Consider the following 27,123-nt stretch of genomic DNA (forward strand, 5'->3'; position numbering starts at 1 on the left):
AATCAATATAATTGGATTGGATTTATAGTCAAGTATATGAAGTCAAATAGGACCTAATGGTATAGGCTTAAATGGAATTCTAGATTTCTGCCTGGTCATTAAATGCTAAAAACATGTGCAGTGTTGTCCCAATTCACAATACATGCCTGACACTTGGCACAAATCTTTCCCCTAGATGGGGGTACTGATTTGTAGAGGTTTTGAGTTTGTATCTTATGTTTCCAAGCTGCTATTCATTTTATAAAGTGGTACACATTAGGCGGAAATTGATTTTTACATGTTCATGCTCCATTTTCTCCTATGATGTAATAGGGATGAACATTCTGACAATTCTAAAGACATCCCAGAAGTGTCAGCTTTCATTTGATACCAAGTTTTTGTCTGTGGCCCTTGTGGTTCCCAAGATAATCACCGTTTTCTGTAGTTATGTCGCGTTACACAAAATAACTTGTTTTTAACTTAAAATAGCTCCTAAAAGTCACAAAACCCTTTTTTCAGCCTGACAACCACTCCAGAATTTGACCCGCGGGTCCCCTCTAACTAAATAAATAGGTTGTCATCTTTTACCCTGACATGGCAGCAAACGTCTTAACGGAAGCACTTTTTAGAATTGGCCCCCTGACTAAAAGAAAGTTTGTAGTTTGTACTTTGGAATCGCTGCATTTGCGGTCCTTTTTAACGTTACGCGCATTCCAATTTTGTCAGAACACTAACAATGCGCGGCAGAAAAATACAGCAAATATAAAATAGCATTTCTTTTTAGCCCCGTCGTGTTAAGTGCAGGGAAAAAATACAACTCACTCACTGAATCAGTGGGAGGCCTGAGTTTGTTTTGTTGAGACGAGATGGTCCCGAGATGGGAGAGTGAGAAAAGCTAGCATCACAAATGCACGATGTTGGAAATTGTAGTTTTCAGCGCGCTCCTAGCGATGTCAGGATATTCCGAAATGACTTTGATCCAGAACTTCGGTAGAGTTGTTGTCTCAAATGTACGTTTAAGATCACCGTGATTTGCGATCTCTACAAGCTGATATTCCTGTTGCACAGACATGCTCGAATCACTCGCTTTATTCACATACGGGTCACGAATTCACTCCTTCGCAGTTCGTGGGTCTTTAGTGATTGGGAAGTAGCATAAATTTTGTTTTCTTCAAGGTTGTAGGCACATATTCTGGCTCGTCAGGTTCCCTTTTCCCCGTAAAAAGTCTGTCCAAAGATGTCTGTTATTCAGTCATTCTAGTGTAGGGGCTAATTATTTCCGGGAAGAAATGTGACTGGCGACGACCTACGTCATACGTTATTATCGAGTCCAAGCGCGTATAGATATACAAAACGAAATTTAGTGCTAACAGCTCAATCAATGCATTTCTATGACGACCTCCTATCCTGTAGTTGTATATCTAGAGTAGACAGAGATATTGGTGTGTTAAGCGACACAGGCCAAAGTCAATTGGCCAGAATGCAGTCGTTAATAAATTATTTATTATTTCTGCGCGGCCCGGTACCAAATGCGCCACGGACCGGTATCGGTCCGCGGCCCGGTCGTTGGGGACCCCTGGTGTAGACACTTCCACCCCTCTGCGCCCTCTTTGTGTGCCCGCCGAGAGAGCACTATCCTCGGCTTGGGCTTGGGCAGCCACAACCTCCTTCGTCGGATGGTTTGTCCACCGAGAATCCGCCATTTTCTGCGTTCAACGACGAGCAGAAACTTGCTCGCCGCCGGGTGCTGGCTGATCGGTGAAGGCTATCACCCCCGCCACCATGTGTGAAATGAGTCGGGGTAGTTTTGTGTGATTTTTGTTTTCGAAAGGCGAGGAGGAGACTTGAAAAAGCCGCTCGGTTTGGGTTAGCATAGGTCTCACGCCTCCGGTTTTGTATACGCCCTTTCCTCCAAAGCCGCATTTGTTTCCAAATTTGTTTTCAAAGCCGGGGCAGGGAAATGACAAAAGCCGGTGACATAAAATACCGTTCATGAGGTTTAAGAAGTCTGCAGTTTAAACCATTATGCAGTAATTTAACCCTGTTGTACAGAATAAATGCATTTTTAATATTTCATATTCCATTTAGCACGAGACTTATTTGTCATGACCATACATTTTTATTTAGCAATTGGAGAAAATTCCTAAGATAAAAACAATATCCTGTAAAAATATTGGAGTAGAGAGAGAAAAACAATGAGGACTTTTTTGCTGCTCTGTTGCATTTCCCTCGTTTTGAATCTTACGCCTCCATTGGGCCGACGTCATCGCCCGGATGGCGGCGCCAGAGCACTATAATGACAGTAGCAGCTAAACAGCAGTTTGAAAGACTCATTTTTCGTCATTTGCGCTTTGCCAAATTGTTGTATATGAGAAATCGTCTCAAAAAATGATTTTAAATTCACATAATAATGCTATTTTTTTATGATGTCACCGGCACTAAAAACATATCCATTAGTAGTACTCAGACTGACAACATGGGAAAAATATTGGTTCACCTTAAAGTTAAGGTCAGGAATGCAAGGTAAACCATACAAGCAAAATGTTGCCTTATCATATGCACATTATAAACGGATAAATTAGCCCTGGAATGTATAAAAATTACAAAATAACCAAGTGATTGTCTTTTTAGTGTATTTTCCATCAGGCCACCACAAGGTTAGGAGAAGAGATTAAAAGCTAAAAGTGTGTCACAGCCCTGAAGTAAAGCAGATGGCCTTTACGCATCTTCCATGGCTTGTGTAACAACACAAGCTTTAACTGTTACGACATAACCAAAAGCCACACAGACACTTTTCCACTTGTTAATTCGAGTTGCTTTTATCAAAGAAAGAAGTCATTCATTTTAACCTCAACGTCAGGGTCGAGTTAGGTCTCTTAAAATACTGCTTTTTTCGGCACTAGACGTCCAATCCATTTTGACTGGGAGAGGCTGGCACCCAGTGAGTTAGTAATGCATAATTCGAATGATGCAGCGCATTTAAAAAGCAGATAGTGATGCTTTTCTTTGAAATTTGTGAGGACAAAAAAAAAAAAAAAACGCAGACAGCCGTCCGTCATCCTCCCATGTGAAGTTACTTTATGTAAGTCTTTATGAGATTAAGGCCACCAGAGCAAGAGGACGACGACGGTGACCGTTTGCCTCTGTCATGGGGATTAACAGAGCAATAGATTTGAAGGCATTAAATTCAATTCAATTTTATTTGTATAGCCCTAAATCACAACACGGTTGTCTCAAAGGGCTTTGCAGAGGCAATATGATACAGTCAGAAACCGCAAATGAAGGTGACACTTCAAACTAAAGATGCACCGATACCGATACTAGTATCGGCAGGGGGCGCCGATCCGGCCCAAAATGGTGGTATCGGTATCGGCGAGTACCAACAAAGACTGCGCCGATACCATTTACCGGTCCATTATTATAACATTTGACTGCAGCCTTTTTTTTTTTTCCTCCTGGCGCTCACTACACTTTGTCTCTGTGTTGTGTGATGACACGTGAACACCAAGCAGCTATCGCTATTGGCCTGCTCCAGACCAATGAGAACGGGCCAATAGCCACTCCTGAACAATGACAAGGCCGCTATGTCGGCGCCGCCAACATGGCGGCGGTCGGGGAATATTTCAAAATAGAAATCCCGTCAATTAAAATCAATGGCTGCATGCAAGATTTGCGGCCTGAAAGTTTCGAGATGTGGAGTTAAATCGGCCAGTTTCAATACCTCGAACCTGATAAAACATTTGAAGACGAAACGTGAACGAACACAACGAGTTTGAGCCTGCAAGAGCAGGACTGCTCTCCAGAGGAAGGGCGCAGGACCGGAGCAACAATCTCTGGTCAGTTTACTACGTCTAATTTACTTTTATCGTCTTTTACTGAAAGAAATGCCGCAGTAATTTGGGACTAGTTTCCAAAGTAGGGTTGCCACCTTTTAGAAATAGAAATAAGGGACTCTTTCCCCCCTCCCGAAAAAAGGAGGCTAATAGAGAGACGGGATGCTGTGGTCAATTATTATTACTTATAATTGTTAGCGTCCGCAAATGCGGAAACAAGGTTGGACCTCGACGCGGAAAACAAGCGGGGGATACGTACAAGGGTTTAATTGCAAACAAAAAATTACACGCGATCGCGGGATAGAAGAAATGACAAAGGAGTCCGTGACAGCAGGTCGATACTAAAAACTCGAAGGTTAACTAAGACGATAGGCAGCGAGCCAAAAAGCCAAAATAAAAATACTCAAATACCTGCACAGGGTAGAGGTTACAAACGAGTGCAGCACACTAACAGAAAAAAAAAAACAATGCAGGGGCGTAACAAGCAAATGTAGCGAGACTATAGCGCGAGATGTCAAATGGCGATCAGCAAAGCAAATATCTCGGCAGCTTTCTCTGAGCTTACCCGTGCTTAAATGCTGCGTTGATGAGCCCGCATTGGATTCAGGTGCGACGTCAGGAACGCCCCCATTAACAGCCCAGCAACAAAACACAATCTAACCAGCAGCAGAATGAGACAATTTCATGAAAGTTGCACTGTTTGGCCTTTGAGAGGTTTAAAAAAAGTTTACTCAGTTCATTCAGAGTTTATTATTATGAACTTATTTTTACTTTCTTACTGTTGGGCTAGTATTATACTTTGTACTAGTCTTTTTCCTATTTTGCAAAGGTAAGCAACAGCCTGACAAAGACTTGATAGCAATGATTTCACATCCAATTATGTAGCTATTTGGGGGGGGGGGGAAATTTATAAATAAATTATATGTATATAAACGGGGTGGTATCGGTATGGTATCGGTATCGGCCGATACTGCACAGCCAGGTATCGGTATCGGGGCCAAAAAATGGTATCGGTGCAACACTACTTCAAACATGAAAAATTGTTGGTTAACAGCATTTGCAAATGAAAAAGAATTGTTTTGAATCATGTTGGAAAGGCGAAGTCAGTGTTCTGAATCTGTTTACGTTCCATTCTTTTGCACTAGTTAATTCTATCAGCATTTGAACTCATTATTTGTGATTTATTATTGTTATTTACGTGTTTATTTGTACTTTAATAAATAATTTAAGTGTTCCAATATGCTTTTGTGAATTGACAAGCATCAACAAAAATTTCATTGCTAAATTTGTAAAAAAAAAAAAAAAAAAAAAAAAAAAAAAAAAAGTTTAATAAAAAGTTTAATTATTAGATTAGTCGACTAATCGTAAAAATAGTCGGCTGACTAATCGGGAGAAAATTAGTCGTTTGGGACAGCCCTAATATAACCCATCTGTTTTTGCAATTACTGATAATTATATCACAGAATTACTGGAGAAAGAAAAGTTCAGAGAAATCACAATGCTAGAATAGCTTACCATTCTTCGTGAAGTGTCGAGCCTTCAATCGGCGTCATCACCGTCTGCTGTGCCAAGTAAATTGTCGTCATCTAACGTCACAGGTTCAAACATGCAAGCATCAATTGTACATCATCTTTCCTGGGAGCCCTCGTCATTGCGAACGTCACGAAAAAGCGATCATAAACGGTGACTTTGGCTAGAAATTTTACTATTGCTGATGCTGCCTTGGATAAAGTCCGTCATATCTTCTGTTGCCTTCTGTAAATGACATCACACTTCCAGGTAATGCAAGGCATTATTGACAGAGTGCGTTTTAAAAATTCTTCTCACAGTTACAAGTCAGAAAGTCCAAAGTTTAAATTCATAAAACTACACCGAAATCCGATAACTCATCTGCCAATAACATGAACACTTTCGGCCTTCTCGATTTTGACACTTCAAATGAACACAAACAAAAGAATTTAACATTTTTATTTGTTTTTCTTTTTGTGTTTTAGTTTCCCCACCTCAAGAAACTTCATCATATGTCACCGGAAAACTAACAATAAATACCTGATACTATGAAATGAGAGAGATATACACATACATAAAAACCGACTCGAGAGAACGCTTAATATTGAGGAATTGGAAGATGTTTCGAACAATGATATTCCCCGAGCCAAGATAAAAGCTTCTTTGGCGTTTTGTTCAAAGTGCTAAAAAACACAAAAAATAAAAGCATTAAGTGTCTGCAAGATACCTCCTGCAGTGTTCAATCTGATTGCATATATCGTAATACCCTGAAGTGTTCTTGCTGCACATGAATTAGAGGGTGAAACCAGGAACACATTCCGCCATAAGACTCCAAAGTAACAAATGAGGCACAAACAGTGCAGGAAGGAAGACTCGTTCGCTGCCATTGACGGCTCTAGACATCCGATCCAAACGGATTGGCCGTCAAGCACCGTCAACGGCAGCCGGTGGATTAACTGTGACCGCCACGACGAGGTTTTTCCAAGTCTCTTTTAGCATCTTCAAAACATCAGACTGCTGTTTGTTGTGATGACGCTCCGATAAAACAAGAAAAGGGGGAGAAAGAAGCTTTGAGTTTCGAGCCATTTTGCTCGCAGTCTAAGAAAGAAAGAAAAAAAAAAAGACCCTCTATCCCATAATCAAGAAGAAAAAAGTGGATGTTGGGGTCAAGATTTGTTCACTCCTCGTCCGAGCTGCTGCTGATGTCCATAGAGTAAACCATGAAGGCCAAGTCGGGTCGAGCCGGAACCGAGGGGTTGCCTGGTTTCACCATCTCAAAGCCCATGTAGTGGAACGTCTTGATGATGGACACTAGTGGAGGTGGACAAGGACACTTTGAGTTGGTATGCGGATATAACATCATTCACGGGATGAGGGAACCTAAGCCTTGTTGGCATGTTCATTAGTTGCTATTGGATGGATGTCCAAATCCTATCATTTCATCACTGTTAATTAGGGCATAGACTTCATAATGATATGGGTTAGGGTCACGGGACACATTCCCCACACACTGTGCCACTCATTCAAGTAGGGGGCTGTTTCACACTCCGCTTCAGTCAGCCAAAGTCGGTCGCAGTTATTCTCAAACACATGCAACGATCCAACGGCGGATTTAGGTTGAAAAAGTACGGTAGCTGTACCGCATAAAAACAGGAAGGATTGTCTCAGGAGTGATTTGTTCGAGGATTGAATTTTTTTTTTTTTTCTTACCATGCATGCATTTTGAAACGTGAAAAAAAAAAAATCAATGGGAGAAATTAGCCGCTACAGCATTGGCATTATACTTTGCAATATTTATGTAAATAACTGCTAACTGCCCGTTTTTTGCTTTTAACCGAGAATCGAGACGGTTTTACGTCCATATCTATAAAGAATTTGGTGATTAAAAGCATTTATTCACAAGAATGTTCAACGAAAAAAACTTTTTTTGGTCATAAGGTGGCGCAACTGTGGCTTGAAGACTAGCAGCCCATTCGACGTATTTACGTAACATAAATGCTAACTGCACTTTTTTTGTTGTTGTTGCTTTCAACCAAGAATCAAGACTGTTATACGTCCATATCTATAAGAATTTTCAACATAAAAAGCTCTTTGTGTTTCCATTCGGTCAGCTTTGACGGAGATAGGACCCCTATGAATCGGACCCGCGCCCAGTCAATATATTATGAAGTCTATGATTAGGGGATGTGACAAAATAAGAAATGGTGATATATCGTGATACTTTGTAGCCCAAAATGTTATGTTAGAATCGATATACAGTTAAAAAAAAAAAAAAAACTATCAAAATTTTGCATTAGAATACGTTAGCTCACTGGCTGCCTTTGACGGCGCTCGACATCCTATTCATTTTGACTGGATTGGACGTTGAGCGCCGTCAATGGCTTTAAGACCATAGCACTTCCAGGTTACTTCCTGTTGATTTTGAGTTACTTCCTATACATTTGAGGACATTTTTGAGTCGCTTCTTTTTCAGTAACCCAAAATCAAAAGGAAGTGACCCATAAATGCCCCAAAAGGACACGGATATGAAATTTTTGCTGCTTCAAGTGTTCGTTATATTAAAGTGGCATTGTAATGGTTTGTTTTGAAAGTGTTTGCATTTAGTTTTATTGATTTGGGTGGATACCCTGCCCTCTAGTGGCAACAGTGAATATGACATAACTAATTTCACATGGCTGAATCCAGCTGCTCCCTGTTAAGACCAACATATGCCAAGTTTTAACCATTTTTTTAATGCATTCGTAATTTAGTTCATAGGTATATTTAGATGTCTTTTGTGCGAATATGTGTTTTAATCAATTGTTAAAAGCATTGTAAAAAAAAAAAATGTTAAATGTTATTTTATAGCATCAAACTAACTTTTGTTGTACTTTTTTATTTTTTTCCCCGTTTGAGGTTAAGCTTAGGTATTTAAAATTTTCAATGTTCCTTATCCGATTACTCGATTATTTGATAGAGATGCACGATAATTATCGGTCCGATAATAGGAATTATGACGTCATCCCAATAAATCTGATAACATTATTTATCGGCCCAATAATATATAATATTTTTGGCACGTGTCGGTGGACTGGGATGTATGCGTTTTTTTCCACTCGTTTTGCCAGTATGCAAAGTTTTGTTACAGTTCTAGATGCCGTATTTTTCCATCACTGAGTGATAAACCTTAAGAAGGCAATTAGCAAATGTTTGCATTTTACAGTGTTATGTTTACAAGTTCTTGAGAGGCCTTTTGGTTATTGATAGGCTTGCTGTCCTATAATTGCCAGGTTAAGAAAGTGTTTTCATGGACTAAGACGGCAAAAGCCTCCTCTCCTGTTACACCAAATGTTTTTTCTCCTGACAAAGCACAATACCGGTTGTGTTTATTTTTAGTTTAGTGCTCATTTTTCAGGGGAACACATTGTCAATGATATTGACTGTTTGATTGTGATTGACTCAAATTATATTTATTTGAAAAAATAAATATGGACACTTTATTTGAAGTCAAAACTCGTCTTTGTTTTGTTCATTATAATAATGTTCACGTCAACATGAAAATTCTGGCGAGGTCAAAGGCAAATCTTTGCTGAATCGACCACTTGTATTTTTGACCTACAGGCGTTCAAAAACAATTATATATATATATATATTATCGGTTATCGTATCGGTATCGGCCTTGAGGAGCAGGAAGTTATCAATATCGGTAATGGTTTCAAAAAATGGATATCGTGCACCCCTATTATTTGAACTAACTAGTTCATCGATTATTCGACTACTAAAATAATAGATAGCTGCAGCCCCAACCCCTCGAAATGAATTAATTTCTATATTATTTGCCACGGACAAAAGTTTAGAGATGCTTTCTCATCCAACCTAATGGTGAAATGTCTTTAGACCTTTGACCAGTTGACAATTTTCGGTTGTTGTGAAAGCCAAGAAGGCTGCACGACCCATAGAGTTGCAGCTGTTTGTCTTGATTTCTTCCAGAGGCAAGTTTTGTTCCCAAGTACAGTGCATATTTTTGTCGCTGTACGAAATGTTATATTTTTTATATTACACATTTGCAGATTATTTTGAGTTTAACATATTACTATAGTTAGCATACGTAGCTAATGCCAAGTTGGATGCCGTTTCAGTTTTACAGACCGTCTATATTGGGCAATGGTCAGAGTGAGGACCGCATAACAGGTGTATAGGTTGCACTCGCAAAAAATACACGCAGGTATATGTGGTAGCTACAGTGGACAGAACTTTTTTTCTGATCATCTAAGCATGTATGTTTTTTATAAAGTCTTACGTCGATCTTCTCGGCCTTTTCGGAACCACAGGAAGACAGAGTTCACCTTCAGCGTCTCCTCCGCAAACTCCAGCAGAGCAGTAAGCCTGAGGAAGACACACGGGGTCGGTCAGTGACGATGGGAGGAGAGGTGCTGATGACGCAGTCCTTTTACATAAGAGAGCTTCTAACACTTTACATAATATTGCAGTGTAAGTGGCGCAGTTGACACCTGATTGGACGGCTGGCCTTGCCGTTGCACCGGCCATGCAAGGTTAGACATGTGTTCACTCTATTAGCGGTTCTTAAAACTTGACATTGAGAACCACTTATAAAATACTAGGCTATCCAATGTAGTTTTTTGAGTAAAAGTAGTGAATTAGTTTTTTTTTCTTTCTAGTCACATCTGAGATATGCAATTGTTGGCTGTTTTCAACAATGTACATCGAAAATGGTTCAATATTAGATGAAATGTCTTGTTTTCTCATGTATATTTATAATTGCTCTTTACCTAAAAAAAATGTTTTATCTGATTACTCGATTAATTAATGAAATTTACTGTCGAATATCCGATTACTAAAATATTCGATAGCCGCAGCCCTAATACTGTGCTTCAGTTTTGTTATGCATGATACCACCAAATTGTTTGAAAACAAAAAATTCTAAACCACATACAAAATTATTGTACTGTCAAAAGTATTGCACTGGATTTAAAAACAATTTAATCGTCTTCTATTTGTATTTAATGTTACAGACAAAATGCCTTACACTCATCCAGAGTCTTTAGTTTTGGCTTAAAGTAGGGCTATCAAATTTATCGCGTTAACGGCTGTAATTATTTTTTTTAAAGTAATCACTTTAATATATTTAAAGCAATTAACGCATGCGCTGCACGACGTATTCACGCATTGTCGCGTTTAAATTATAATGGCGCCATTTTACCTATATATAGAGCTAAAAGGCAGCGTAAATTGAGTAAAGTTAATTTTGGCAGTATTTGGAGCATTTTTTTAATTGGCTAAAGCCTTACAATCCCCTCTCAACAATTAGAAATATCGTGGAGAGCAATGTGGGGAAGCAAGGTAGTAGTTGATCTTTTTTTCTTAACACCCTATGTTAGTTCCCAACACAGAGAAGATTTAACAATTGGTGCCACTACGCACAGTCATGGTTCCACTTCCCATCATGCATTTGGGCAGAACAGTTAAATGGCTACAGTATAATTTACTGAAAGCTCAACAAATACACTAGATGGCAATATTTAGTCACAATATACAAAGTCACATTCATCCTTTAAAAATTACAAGTCTTTCTATCCGTGGATCCCTTTCACAGAAAGAATGTTAATAATGGAAATGCCATCTTGAGGATTTATTGTCATAATAAACAAATACAGTACTTATGTACTGTACGTTGAATGTATATATTCGTCCGAGTTTTATTCATATTTTTCTTAATGCATTGCCAAAATGTATTTGAAAAATTATCGGGAATGATTGGAATTGAATCGGGAGCAAAACAAAAAAAGCAATCGGATCGGGAAATATCAGGATCGGCAGTTACTCAAACTAAAATGATCGGGATCGGATCAGGTGCAAAAAAAACTTGATCGAAACAACCCTAATCCTTACCCCTCTTTGCTTCCTTCAACAAGCGGCCCGGTAGGAACCTCCAAAAAGAGGCTGTCTTTCGACAGGACCGTATCCCAGAAGGCCGAGCGAAGCTCGCTCAGCTGGTAATGGAAGCGTAGCAGTGGGGGGTTCCCGTTCACCTCCGTGGCCTGCGTCACCGTCAACTTTCCGTCCTGGAGAGACAAGCGCTGGACTTAGTCTGTTGACCATTGAATGGATTTAACAAGCAGTGATGATAATACTCAGCAGGAAAAACAATACATTATTTTCAACTAAACCTACATAGAAGCCACAAACTGTATGTAAAAAAAGAAATAAAAATTAAAAAACTCGAGCATTTCAGTGGACGCTCGCCACGCTAAAGTTGATGCTAACGCTAATGCGAGGAGTTACATTTGGTGTATAATGATCACACAGCAGATTTTTAAAGGCTAAAGCAACATTGCATATTCTCTCTTGCCAAGATAAGAAAATAAATCTTACCACGTGTTTTCAAACAAGCAAAATGGCGCGCAGCCTAGCTTGAAACACATCCTAAACTAATGTATTGTAACTGTCCAATGTAACTAATCGATACAGTCTCCCCTTGAGATATAAAACAGGTGTCATTCAACTAGTTGTCAGTCGACATAGGTTCACAAATATTCTGAAAATATTTGATAAAGGTTGAAAAGTTACCTAGTGTTGCTTTAAGTGTTGCCTTTTTTTGTGTTTTTTTGTTGTTGTTATTTTTACAATGTAAAGGTTGTTGCGAGCAAGTTCACTGATGCCATATATTATATCAATGGACCACATTACCAATAGGGTAAGTGGCAGTTTTGACAATGAAAAGCGGATGTTTTATCATTTAAAAAAATTATTTTTTAAAAACAAAAACATTTATTTGTGAAAAATACCGTTTCAGTAAACAGTCCATCTGTCCGCAGCAATTACTACACAGCATGTGTCTGAGTAATTGGAAAAATAATACAAAGCACAGTGCAAATTCAACTTCCCCTTCAGGGTTTATCCTTTTCTGGCCTGATGATTCTGTTTTCGTCTTTCAAGTCGACGTCTCTACTTCATAATTCATATCTGATGAGATACTAAACTCCACGGGGAGGACAATGAGCCACTTATATGTGCCTAATCCCTGAGCGCAGTCACATGTCCCGGGTACGACGACATACGCGTGGTAAACACAGTGACTTGTGTTTGTTTGCTCCCGAAAGTGTACAAATTGAAGAGACTGAGCTGAATGTTGTCATTCAGGCATTAAATCGGGCACAGATGCAGATAAGAGCAACAATCGATACTTTTAAAAACAAAAAGTGCATTGGAAATTTTTTTTGAAGGCGTTACGGTTTGAAGTCTAAATAAAATTGTTTTAACCCAGTGGCTACCATTAATGGTGATAGACGTCCAATCCATTTTGACTGGGGGGCCAGGCAGCAATCGCCATCAACACCAGCTAACGAGTTCCGAAAAAAAAAATCAAAATTTACCAAGTAGGAATCTGACAATGGCGATAACAAAAATATTTTGTCTAAGAACAAATTTTACATGCCGATGTGCTAAAAACGTGTCATGGGAGACTAAATAATAACAAAACCAATGCCAGTTTACGTCATAGTTTCTGTCATACGTTCACAATGTGTGACATTTTGTCATTGTATGTATGGTACAACAGCCTGCATCATAGCAGTGTTTGGGTCGTGTCACTCATTTGAGATGTACTTCAAGATGGGTTGCGCTCCAAGGCTCGCTTGTTTTGAAACATGTGGTTAGATTTGTTTTCTTATCTTGGCAAGAAAGCATATACTATGTTGCTTTAGCCTTTAAGGGTCTGTGCTGAGTAGAGTTAAGTAGGGCTGTCCGAAACAACTAATTTTCTCCCGATTAGTCAGCCGACTATTTTTACGATTAGTCGAATAATCTAATCATTTTTTTTTTCTAATTATTTTTTTTTTACTAATTTAGCAATGACATTTTTGTTGACGCTTATCAATTCACAAAAACATTTTGAAAAACTTATTTATTAAAGTACAAATAAACACGTAAATAACAATAACAAATCACAAATAAACAATTAGTTCAAATGCTGATAGAATTAACTCGTGCAAAAGAATGGAATGTAAACAGATTCAAAACACTGACTTTGCCTTTCCAACCTGATTCAAAACAATTCTTAAAAAAACACCTAGCATTAATATTATAGTATAGTACTATATATAATAGTATTATAACAATTATAATAATTATTCATTGCCAATCAGATTTTTCATAAAGGGTGTCATTTTAAAAGGTATTCTTAGTGTAGAATGTGATTTCTGAAGTATGAGGGATTAACTCCAGAAATCCTTATTTATATGACGAACATGACATGCTTTTATTTTGAAATGTTCACCGGAAGTACGTTCGCTAAACAGCTAACTTCAGCTTTACACTCCGCAAAAAAAAGCACTTTTTGTCATTGCATGAAGTGTCAGTCATAGATTTTTTTTCTTCATTTTTTTTTCGTTTGAAAATGCTGTTAACCAGCGATTTTTCATGTTTGAAGTGTCACCTTTTGACTAGTGACAGGATCGGTCGTTCACTTGAGTAAACTAATCCATTCCGGTTCGTTCAGTAAAAAGATTCGTTCAAACAAATCGTTCAACGAATCGTTCGCCCCCCTCATCTCCCTCCTCGCCCAAATGAATCGTTCGGTTAGTGAACGGGAAGTGACGTAGCCGAACGAATCACCAAAGACTGCTTCGCAGTTTAACTGAACGGGAAGTGACATTGCTTGGTCCCTCCCTCTCTTGCACACAGGCTCCTCATTGACCGCTTGTCGTAATTTCAGAAATGAGTGACAGGTGATATCATTCCGCTTTCACAGACAGCCTCGTCTCCCTCCCGCTGCTGCAAAAGCGAGGGAGAACTTCCGCGTCGTCTGTCCTAGTTCAATGGGATCAAAGTCATGGCTCTTGCTTGCATTTCGATTTAGGACGGGGTTAAACATTTTCCTTTTGTGGGGGGAGTGGGGGTTTGGGGTCGGGGGCGCACTGACTTTCTTTATCATGATCTTGATCATATATACAATGCTGCTGCTACCAGCCAACGCGGCATGCTTGCTGTCACGAAAAAAAAAAAATCGAAAGTTTATTTTCTAAATATGGAACGACCAACACATCATATTTACCTCTCGCTCTGTTGTATTTTAGTTTTTATGCTCATCACTATTATTTTTGGTCAATATTGTTAAAACTAAAGTGTAAATAGCTAGTTGTCAAATGTGCTGCTCTGAAAAAACAATACTACATTTTGATATTTGACAGTTTAATTGCAAATCAGTATTAGGATGATCGTATTGAATTTTTGCACTGGTATTAACCAATAAAAGAATCCAGTCAGCTCCCCTGTCGTCCCTTCATCTCAGATTGTCAAATGCTGACGAGAAATAATTGTTTGCTCTTTACGATGTCGCCTTTCTACTCTCATTAGTCTGTTAAGAAAAATGTAGACATATTGCGACATCTCCCGTGTCCGCGTGCGTTGTTTTTGGGCGCTTGAGTAGCACATGGTGGACGGATGGACATAATTTGTCAAACCAACCAACACCCGACACGCTCCGACACACAAAAAAAAAAACAGTCGGAAAAAATTGACATGTATATACAGTTTCATTGCAAATCAGTATTATGGTGATCATACTAAATATTCTTTTTTTCTGTGCACATATGAGGTAAATAACGCTGCCATGAAGCCTCCATATAGTGACAGTTCTCTGCCCCCTTCACTGCCGTCACACGACCGCAGCTCACTTTTGCTTGCCTCGTAGCTACCAGTGTTTTAAACTACTGTAAATTTGATAGTATGTCGTCATATGTAGTCCCGAGTCTGTTGAGAAAAGTAGTACACTAAACCATGCTCGCTAGATTTGTGTGGTGTTTTTGTCTGTTTGAGCAGCATTTGATAGGCTCCACATTAACAAATATGTGACAAAGTCATTTCCTTTCATTTTTTGACTCGTTCACCGCATTACTGGAAAGTTAGCAGCAAGCTAGGTCAGGAACCGGAGGACCGAGTCACTGAACGGGAAGTGACATAACTCAGTCTTGCCCCCCTGCCTGCACGCTGGCTGCTTATTGGCTACACGTGGAAGTGAGTGACAGACGCCCTGATTCTGTTTCCGCTCCCTCCCATGCCCGCGATGAGGCTGGCGTCTGATTGGTCGTGTGCGATGTCAGAAGACGCTGCCGCTTGCTCAACGCCCTCCCACGCAGCGAACAAGCCCCAACTTCATAGAACGAATCAGTGCAGATGGTGATTAGTTTGGTCTCGTTCACCCAAACAATTCGTTCAAAAAGAACGAATCGCTCGCGACCAATACAACACTACTTTTGACCGCAAGTTTGCTCTCACGAGACGACTGGCAATATTTTATAGCAGGCTAAAGTAGGTTGCCTTTTTCCCCCCATTCACCTCAGTGTAGCAGTGCTAACGTTATAGTGTTTAATATAGATGTGTTTTCTTATTTTTGTATGTCTGAACTTTAATTCTACAGCGTGTTGATAAGAGAAAGGAACTGGAGTCTCATACGCCATCAGCACGCACGCACCAATGTATGCACGCAGGCACACGCATAGCGATAAAACGCAGCCGTGAAAATGACCGCCCTCATTTTTATTTGCCGTGCGATAAATGGACTCATTGCATATCGCCACAGGCTTAGCAACTTCAATAAAACATGTCATTTGTTAGTTAGTTAGTTAGATGGACTTACAAACTGGGTGACGGCGCTTTAGGTGTTTATTCACGGCCGATGTGCAGCCAAGCTTGGCACTGAAGAGACAGGACACAAGAGTGTACCCTCCTTTGTTTCTTTGAAATAAGTCAATGTTTTGGACACTCTGGTGCGCTTTTTTGGCTTTGTGCCGCTTTCCCCGCTTGCATACAGCGCGTCCGACATTCTGAACTTTCCAGGGATATATTTTTTTTAACCCTTCATTAACCGTCGACGGGATGTAGTGCTCGTCGACGGATTTACGTCATCGATGACGTCGACTATGTCGACTACTCGGGACAGCTCTAGAGTTAAGATCGGGCCAGAAAATCCAGCCGGACCAGACACGGGCCCGCGGGTATCAAAGCCTGACTCTAGCCTGATAAATTAACATGATTTGCAGGCCCGAGACCAAAAAAAGCCCCGAAATTTTATGTTTTATTTGTGAGGACTCACTCAGGAGAAGGAAGAAAGGACCTGGACAGAGCACTGCTTGGGAAAAGAGATTGGGTGAGTTTTGTGTGATCACATTTGTGGCGATACCTGTGCATGATCACCAATTAAATCCCGTCTTTTATAACAAATTCTCCTAGTTCAACAAGACTAAGTTGCATATTCAAAAAACATTTATATCTTTTATATATGTGTGTCTGTTTTATCAGGTGGATAGTGGATTTGACATTGATATTAATTTCTTCGAGTTGCTTTCTTAGTTTTCTTAATGTTTAAATGGTCTCCATATTTTTATGATCATTATAAATGCATTTACACGACAAAATAACACTAGAAAAGTTTGTTAAATATATTTCTCGTATGACAGCAAAGCGCCACATTCATTTACATTCAGCAAAGCTGACATAGGTTTCTGTATAGCATCTTCAACAATCAATTTCAAGCATTTCCATACCCCAATCTTACCGGTACGTGTTTGTCTTTTCAATTCCCCCGTCTTTACTTTTAATTTTAACTTCTTGCTTCTCCATATCGAAATACCAAAAATATGTGATGAGGTGGACTCGCGGAGGGGAAGATTAAAAAGAGAGCGGGGCCACGGCGTTCACTTGTGCATGACATGCTCTGGCTCTGCGGCTCCTGTTTGCAATTACCATACAGCACCTTCTCTGTGTGATCCAATTTATTTATTTTATAACAAGTATTCCTTAAAAAAAGTTAGAGAAGCCCTGCCAGCCTGACCCAAACGTAATAATTGACATTTTGGTCGGGTTCAGGCTTGGGCTTAAGATCTTACCTCAAATGTTGAGTGATCATCACACTAAATGTAACTTGTAGCGTTAGCTGTAGCAGGGCGAGTGTTGTCCTTAACTCGCCAATAACTTTTAAACATACCGTTTGTGGCATCTAGGAGGGTTTAATGAATTGAAAATAATGTACTGTTTTCCTGCTTAATGTGTATCATCATCAAAAAGTCATCTTTGTCCTTATAGACGCTAAAATATGTGCTCATCTGTCAATCTCCTCAAAACCAACCGCCTCCCTCCAACCTTCCTCCCTCACCGTCTGCTTAGATGACAATAACTCTTGGTTCTCCTCCAACTACCTCCTACTCAACAGCTCAAAATCAGAAGTCCTCCTAGTTGGAACCACAACAATACTCTCTAATGTCAATCAGTTCTCTATTACCATCAAGAAGTACCGATCTCTCCTTCTACTCAGGTTAAGAGTCTGGGTGTCATCCTCGACAACACGCTCTCCTTCCGGTCACATATCAACAGCATTACTAGATCAGCCTATTTCCACCTTCGCAACATTTCTCGTCTCCTCCCTTCTCTCACCCGCCACACCGCTTCCACCCTGGTCAGTAGTCTAAACCTCCCGGCTCGATTACTGCAACTCACTGCTCTTTGGTCACCCTAAAAAGTCCCTCCAGAAACTGCAGCTCCTCCAGAACTCAGCAGCACGCCTCATCACTCGGACCCCCGCAACACACCACATCACCCCAATCCTCCGTCAACTTCAGTGGCTTCCCGTCAAACAAAGAATCAATTACAAGATCCTCATCATTACCGTCAAAACACTCCATGGTTTGGCCCCTCCCTACCTTTGCAATCTTCTCCGTTTAAACAATCCACCCCGTCCACTTCGCTCTTCCACTATCCTCCCCCGTTCCGTCCCCAGTGTCCGCCTCTCCACCTTTGGTTCCAGAGCTTTTAGACAGTGTGCCCCCCAGCTCTGGAACTCCCTACCCCTGATCTTTGCAGTATATCTACTAGAGGTGTGCAAAATTTCCGATTCTTAGATTATTCGCGATTCGGCCGTGGAAGATTCGAGAACGATTCACAAACATCCAAATTCCGATTATTGAAATATGCCAAGTAAAGCGGAAGTACAACACACTCAGCGCGCCGCGCGGTCAATGAGCAACAGAGCGAGAGTAGCTAAACATCATGCTTCTCATTACCCGGCCCCTCGGGTAATGCCAATGCTCAACTCACGGCTCTAGCTCAACTCATGCCACGAGATAAAAAAACACAACAACATACCTGAAGCTGCTACAAAAGTACGTCATCCACATAATGTTACGGTAGATATCATTTATATAAGACTAGATGCACTGCGGTAGCGGTAGCGTTTGCAGCACATCTACAAAAAGCTAGATGCAGATGTAGTAAACGGCCGCCATCTCAAAGCAGTGCACTTCTCTGCAAGGCTGTTGTAGCGAACCTTCCAAGCAAACCTAATTAACTTTTTATCTAAAATACTCCTAAATCGGTAAAATATTCACTTGAATCTATCTTTAAAATAATTTTAAAACTTTCACATGTCGAAAGTTGACAAAAGGGAAATTATGGATTAACGGGAGCAATTTTAACAACTTTAACGGTTGATTCATAACATTAAATTAATTGAATGTAGTTTAAAGCTGCTGATACAGAATGGGGACTGGAGTTTTTTAATTACTGTTATTTTTGTATATTTGTTTACTGCTATATGTTAACTTGATACTGAAATAGTAGTTTGGTTTAGCCTGAGAGTATTTTTGAACAATTTTGGAACAAATGTACAAAATATTTAAAAAAAAAAAAAAAAAAAAAAAAAAAAAAAAAAAAAAAAAAAAAAGGGGGGGGGGGTGCATCAATAATCGTTTTAGAATCGAATCGGACCATCTGAATCGTAATCGTAATCGAATCGTTAGGTGCCCAAAGATTCCCAGCTCTAATATCTACCCTATCACTTTTCAAATCCAGACTCAAAACACACCTGTTCACTCTTTCTTAGCCACCATAACCCCTAGCTCTGTTATATCTTTACTTCTCTTTTTTGTGCTTTTAATATTTTATCCTTTTAATATCTTTTTTGTTGTTTTTATCGTACTATGATTCCATATCTATTGTGAAGCGTCTTTGTGTGGCTTGAAAAGCGCTCTAGAAATTAAATGTATTATTATTATCATTATTATTATTATGTTCATTCTAAATTGCTGGAAACCTTTATTTTGGGACAGGAACTTTAGAATATACAGATGAAAACAGACTAATCAAACAACACATTTTCAAAATTTGACAGACTAATAAGTACTTTTGTTCAAAAGACATGAAAATTAAAAGGGTTGCCAAAATCAACACTGCTACGGTGGCAGCCAATTTAACCCCAAGCAACAATTCCGCAAAAAGTGCTTGCGTCATACTGCTGACTGACACTCCCAAAGTAAGGTTTACTGGAAAAACACAAAAAGATACATTCAAATTGCGCATTTAACCAAACCTGTTGAACTGGAACATTAAATTTGACTAATAAAAGTACATTAACCAAAAAGATAATACAACACAGCACTGTAGTAATAGAGTTGCTGGTTAACAACCAGGCATGCAAACTGGTTAGGGGTGAAAAAGGTGACAAACCAACATGGACACACGGCATGCGCGGAAAAGTGCATTTCATAGTGCAACAAGAGACATCTCGAATTAAACACAGTACCAGAGGTTGCGCTAGACTTTTTCGTTGTCTGTCATTTTGACTGACAGGGTCATAAAAATCCGGTCATAATCTATTTTTACCCGTCACTTAAATTTTAAAATGTTGATAAAGACATATTCAAAAGAGGACACAAATAACAGGCATATATAAACCCCGTTTAGGCTTATATTCAAAGTATATGGATCGATAGCATGCACGCACGCACGGTTCGTGCATGTCACACACACATATGGGCAGTTTGCCCCGACTCTCGGCCGTGTAAGCAATGTTGAAATATTGCTTATATGGAGCAGAGAGAAAACCGATCATTCTCAGGCTTATCCTCAAACCTACTTTTATTTTTTTAATGACTGTTGTCAAGTCCGACCCTTCCTAAAAAGCCGTGTTCAAGGCAAGCTAGGCGCTAATAACGCACAGCTGCATCGCTACCGTAGCTACCGTACAGTCTCTCGCTTTTTGATGACGTAATTGCTGCATTAAATCCGATTTGTGGGACTGGACAATACAGACCGCCGCGACAGTCTGGAAAAATGTGGCCCAGATCGGATTTAGACTACATACGAAAGTGACCCGGATTTGATTCTATCGGATTTGAAATGGTCCCGTTCTATGCGACTTGTCACGTTCAGACCGTCAAGTTAACGCCTCACTCGAGTCGGAAAAACACGAAAAAATCGGATTCGTGCATTAAGACCTGTAGTATGAACGTAGCCTTAGTTCGGAAGCTCAGTTGCCTTGACATTTTTCCGAGTCAGGCCAACGACGTCATGCATCAAGAGAGACAATAGCTAATTAATATGCTCACTCGCCACCCTGTGGTCTGGGGTGTGAATTGCAACCTGTCAAAATGACGGATGGACTTCAGTTTTTCCGTCACCGTTTTAAAAAAACGGTCAACGACGGAGAATATTTGGTTAACGCGACCCCTGCACAGTACATAATAATTTAACATATACAAGTCTAAATCTCTCATCCTGAAATAAGAACATATAAGACGCATTAAGTAGCAAATTATATAAAATCTAAATTATAAAATATACAGTATGTCTCATTTGCATTAAGCAGAGAACAGCTGTACAGCATAAAATATGAATTTACAGGTACAGCATAAATTCCATTCACTTAACTACTATGAGATAGAAACCGTAATTTCCCGAATACAACGCGCACTTTTTTTCCCCAAAATCAACTTTCTAAAATCATGGTGCGCATAATAAACGGGTACATGGATGGAGACAGAATTATATCTATAAAACACATATATGACACGGCCACGTTGTGTTGAAGAAACGTGTGCGTCGATCCATTGCCGACCATTACGGTACTTGACGTCACCATTTTGTTTCGGTAATATTTGACTCTGATCGGCCAAATGATTTTGTTTGTGTCAAATTCTGCTTTTTTCACTCTTCATAAAGCACAGAGTCTAGTTTCTTAAACTCATTTGAGTCAACCTTAATTGCAGCTCCGCAACTCGGACCATAACAAACGTAACAACACAGACTTCCTGTATGTGTCCGTCAACTATATCTGTCCCTCGAGAAACTCAAACCCAAATAACAATAATTCCTATTGTTACTGTCCCTCGAGAAACTCAAACCCAAATAACAATAATTCCTATTGTTACTGTCGTGTCGACAACGATGAGCTCTGTCGGATTTCCGACTTACGTTCACTTTCATTTTACCGCATCAATCCATGGAAGAAACATTTATTCATCATGATGAAACGAGCAAGTCACATCTGTTTTGTTTTCTCCTAGATTCTATAAGTTGGAGAAGTTGTCAAATCATATTATTAGCGTAAATATTGTCAGTTTGTGGTAATGTTTTGAACTACCAATATGCTATGCTTGTGCTGTGTTTCACCAGTCAGTAAAATTACATTTCTGTATCTGTACACGAGCTCTGTTTTCTTGTATTCTTCTATTTATTGGTACTAAAATTAGGGTGCGCGTTATAAATGGTTAAAATAATTTCCCCTAGATTTTACAAGTACATTTGGGGTGCGCATCATACACGGGTGCGCCTTATATTCGGGAAATTACGATCGATCGATAAAATAAAAAATTACAAGTCTTCAAAAGCATTAACTGCGGTGATCATAACTTTATTTACATTCAACCAAAGCAATTAGTCCCATGGTCCTTAACTTCGATTGATAGGGCATCATACTGGATAAACAGAAGTACACCTGTAGGCTGCGGGAATGGGGGTACTTTCAAATGCGACCTGTAGCGGAGCTCTCCAGTTTGATAAACTCTCGATGGCTAAACAAATTAAACGACCTACACAACAAGGCAAAACTCTTCCCTTTCTGTAATTATCGGAGAGTATAGAGGGGCCTTAAATAACTCGTTGTCAAAAATAACTGGTGACCATTCAGAACTTTACTAACAAAGCCCCGAACATGACTTGTATGGAAGGCACTAGTTCATCACACTAGTTACCTAATTGCTCATGATTTATTTATTTTTTATCGTTAACAAGCGCTTTACAAAGAGGCCTTAAATAACTCGTTACAACGCCAATTGGCGACAATTCAGATCCCAACTGACGTTCGCTAACTTTACTAGCAAAGCCCTGTGTGAAAGGCGCTAGTTAGCCCCTCCGCAGTTAGAGCTACCTCGAGTAACTGCGTTCTACGAGGCGGTGAAATATCGGGGACTATCTGAAGTCAGTTATCAAGAAATTAAGCGAATACTTGTGTTATAGACACCAATACAAGCGCAGGAATTGATCGAACGACACGATTGAATGATTTATGAAGACTATAATAGGCCATCACTCAAACTTTTAGCTTTAACAAGTTAACAATTTTTAATAATAATAATAATAATTTTTGACATTAATCCCTTACCTTGCCGCAATTTCCAACGGGTCCGGTGTTCGGCCATTCCTTAAACGTCCTACACAATGCTCAGCGGGCTTGCGCATGCATCCACACGCATGCGCACATGGGTTAGAAGCGGCGAGTACTCACTATTTTTGTTTTTATTTAGTTATTTAGAACCTTTTCACTGCCTCAAAGATACTTTTTGCATGTATTACCCTCTCATACTTTTAACTAGGGTTGTTCCGATCATGATTTTTTTGCTCCCGATCCGATCGTTTTAATTTGAGTATCTGCCAATCCCGATATTTCCCGATTCGATTGCTTTTTTTTTTTTTTGCTCCCGATTCAATTCCAATCATTCCCGATAATTTTTCCCGATCATATGCATTTTGGCAATGCATTAAGAAAAACATGAATAAAACTCGGACGAATATATACATTCAACATACAGTACATAAGTACTGTATTTGTTTATTATGACAATAAATCCTCAAGATGGCATTTACATTATTAACATTCTTTCCGTGAGAGGGATCCACGGATAGAAAAACTTGCAATTCTTAAAGGATAAATGTGATTTTGTATATTGTGACTAAATATTGCCATCTAGTGTATTTGTTGAGCTTTCAGTAAATGATACTGTAGCCGTTTAACTGTTCTGCCCATGTGCATGATGGGAAGTGCAACCATGACTGTGCGTAGTGGCACCAATTGATATATCTTCTCTGCGTTGGGAAATAACATAGGGTGTTAAGAAAAAGATCTACTACTACCTTTCTTCCCCACATTGCTTCCCACGATATCTCTAATTGTTGAGAGATGGATTGTAAGGCTTTAGCCAATTAAAAAAAGGCTTCAAAGACTGCAAAATTCACTCTACCAATTTTACGCTGCCTTTTAGCTCTATAAATAGGTAAAACTGCGCCATTATAGATTGGACGCGACAATGCATGAGTAGGTCGTGCAGCGCATGCTTTAATTGCGTTAAATATTTTGTGATTAGTTTTTTAAAAATTAATTACCGCCGTTAACGCAATAAATTTGATAGCCCTACTTTTAGCCAAAACTAAAGACTCTGGATGAGTGTAAGACATTTTGTCTGTAACGTTAAATACAAATAGAAAACGATTAAAAATATATACAGTGGGGAGAACAAGTATTTGATACACAGTTAATGGGAAAACCCATTGGCAGTGTATCAAATACTTGTTCTCCCCACTGTATATATATATTAAAAAAAGGCATTTCCGATATTTTTTTGCCAATTCTGATACTTTGAAAATGACGTGATCGGACCCGATCGGTCGGCATCCCGATCGATCGGGACATCTTCAGTTGACAGCGATGAGCTCTCACGGATTTCCGACTTACGTTCTCACTTTCATTTTACCGTATCAATCCATGGAAGAAACATTCATTCATCATTATGGAACGAGCAAGTTATACAGCAGCCTTTAAAAGAAAAGTCACATCTGCTTTGTTTTCTCCTATATTCTGGTAAGTTCGAGAAGTTGTGAAATCATATTATTACCGTAAATATTGTCAGTTTATGGTAATGTTTTGAACTACCAATGTGCTATGCTTGTGCTGTGTTTCACCAGTCAGTAAAATGACATTTCTGTATCTGTACACGATCTGTTTTCTTGTATTCTTCTATTTATTGGTACTGAAATTAGGGTGCGCGTTATAAACGGGTAAAATAATTTTCCCTAGATTTTACAAGTACATTTGGGGTGTGCATTATACATGGGTGCGCCTTATATTCGGGGAAATTACGGTAAGTGTTTTCTGCGGGCATTTTTTTAGTACGTTATTCCTGTATGCATCTAAACAAAACAAGTTTAGAGCGCACGGTAGTACTTTGGGTGTCAAATTCGACTAATGTAGCACGTTTCGCCGATGTAGGAGATTTTGTCAGAACACCGAGCGAGAAGCTGGGATGGAGAGGGGTTCGGCCTTCTCATTGCTGATTGGTGATAACCGTGCTCTCACTCTTGTCAGTTATTTGTTGTCACAAGAAGTGAGTGGCGGTGATAGGTCTAGGTCATAGGACTAGAGTGTAGTTTTGAGCATGGACTACGGTTTTGAAGTTAACGGTTTCACTCGCTTGTTGACATGCCCCCCGCCCCCATTTTTTTCTCCTCGGATCTACGTGATTCAGAGGAATGACCCATTTTGATTTCAAAACGACGAAATTTCGCCGAAAGGTGGCAAGTTTGCATGCCTGAACAACCCATATCTTCTTTATCCACTGCCGAATAAAATGATTTGAGGAAGAATTTCTGCGACTCACCTTGTGTAGTAGCACGCCAAGAGAGTGATCCCTGACCGTCCCTCGCCCACCCGGGATCTTCAGCTGTGGGTGAGGGGCATCAGGAGCACCACTGAGGCCCCGGAGGGGGAGGGATGGAGCCGGACAGCCGCGAGCCCGCTAACCAGGAACTGCACAGACACAAAGCGACCAGCAGGGAATGCTTGTGAGTCTGGGGCAGCAAAAAATGGATGTGAGCTGCATTGTGCTAGAAATACTGTTTGAAAAGGGCTATAATAGGCCCCGTTCTGTCGTCATTGAAGCAGATAATAATAGACTTTGGGCTGAACTTGAACCACAGGTCTAGTCAGTCCAGCGGATTCCATTTCCCTTCACGTGGATTCACTAGTTTGTTAACAATGTCACCATGTAGGCGTTCTGACAATTCTTCAGAAGCATTGTCCACCAGTAGATGATGGCCTGAGTTAAATTGCAGTTGTGTACTGACACGACAACTCCTGGCATGTTAATTACTGAAATATGAGTGCTACAGACTAGGGATGTCCCGATCCAGGTTTTTACACTTCCGATCCGATACAGATATTGTTTTGCACTTCCGATCCGATACAGATACTGACCTATCTGAGCATGTGTTAAAGTTTTAAGTTATTTAGCCTCCTTACTTAGTTGTCAGACTCATGTTGAAAAAGATTTTAGTACTCTTGATGACAACTAGCCAGCTGAATTAGGTGAGTTTGAATAACACACGACGGTTGGTAACAAGAAACTGACCTGTTTATTCAGTGACAAACACAAAACATTATAAATAACAAACAGAAATGGCATAGTCAGTCAGTAAAACGTGCACAGAAAGAATGTTAATAATTTAAATGCCATCTTGAGGATTTATTGTCATAATAAACAAATACAGTACTTATGTACTGTATGTTGAATGTATATATCCGCCCGAGTTTTATTCATTTTTTTCTTAATGCATTGCCAAAATGTATATGATCGGAAAAATTATCGGGAATTATTGGAATTGAATCGGGAGCAAAAAAAAAAAAAAGCAATCGGATCGGGAAATATCAGGATCGGCAGATACTCAAACTAAAACGATCGGGAGCAAAAAAACATGATCGGAACAACCCTAGTTTTAAGCATGAATAAATTCTCTCACAATGTCTTATTTTGTAAGTCTTAAGTTCTACAGTGTGTTGATGACCAATAAAACATCCTTGAAAGGAACTGGAGTCTCATTCGTAAACGATCGGCGAAGTTTTAACCGAAGTGTTGCCGAGTACACGCAGCACACGCTTGCAATTTTATCTACAATGTGATTAATTAACTTTTTGCATATCTCGACAAGCTTATTTATCATGATTTTTTTCATCCTTGTTGTGCTACTGTGAGTTACCATATTTTTGTGGTGGTAGCAGAGGTTGCGCTAGACATTTTCGTTGTCTGTCATTTTGACTGACAGGGTCATAAAAATCCGGTCATAATCTATTTTTACCAGTCACTGAAATTTTTAAAATGATAATGATGACATATTCAATAGTATTTAGTTTTCATTCATTTTTAATTTTGTAACGCTTGCTTGGCGGCGAAAAATTAGACACTGAAGTTGTATTTTTCTCCCTCTTTTTACTCTGCTTACCGCCAACAACACCAACAAAACAACTCCACTCCCAAAGAAAAAGAGGCAACTATATAGACCCCAATCACCAACGTCACACAATGATCTTAATTGTGGTTGTCAGCCCAAAATCTTCTAAATATATATTAAATGCATCTTACCAGATATAAAATGACTACTACATAGTCTGTGGTGATCGTTTGGTGCCCAGATTTCTTGTCGAATTACAGCAGTCCATCTCGCTCTCCTCTTCGGGTCTCTCAAAATACGGTAGAACTTCAAGTCTCTCCGTCTATCTTCTCTGTTACTGCAACCGACCGCCACACACGCCTTCGCCATTTTGATTATTAATGTTAACGAGCAGAAAAACACGCCGTAATAGGAGGCATGTACGTAGCGGTAATGTGTAAACACGACGAGCTGACTGACAATATGGCTGCTCCAGTCAGGGGGCGGAGTTGTGACGTCATGTGATTGGGGTCTATAGACAAGTTTCCTGAGCGAA

General features: G+C 39.6%; 1 protein-coding gene across 1 annotated transcript; it reads right to left on the bottom strand.

The window, feature by feature from the left end:
* Positions 1 to 5,765: 5,765 nt before the first annotated feature.
* Positions 5,766 to 25,504, bottom strand: LOC130915997 (ornithine decarboxylase antizyme 2-like). Its single transcript, XM_057836319.1, is given in 6 exon segments — positions 5,766 to 6,632; positions 9,601 to 9,686; positions 11,211 to 11,383; positions 25,022 to 25,102; positions 25,104 to 25,211; positions 25,406 to 25,504. Coding segments are annotated over 6 exon segments (681 nt in total). The 3' UTR covers positions 5,766 to 6,498.
* Between the last annotated feature and the right edge of the window lie 1,619 nt (positions 25,505 to 27,123).

This window comes from Corythoichthys intestinalis, chromosome 5 (genome assembly GCF_030265065.1).
Source record: "Corythoichthys intestinalis isolate RoL2023-P3 chromosome 5, ASM3026506v1, whole genome shotgun sequence".
Classification (NCBI taxonomy): domain Eukaryota; kingdom Metazoa; phylum Chordata; class Actinopteri; order Syngnathiformes; family Syngnathidae; genus Corythoichthys; species Corythoichthys intestinalis.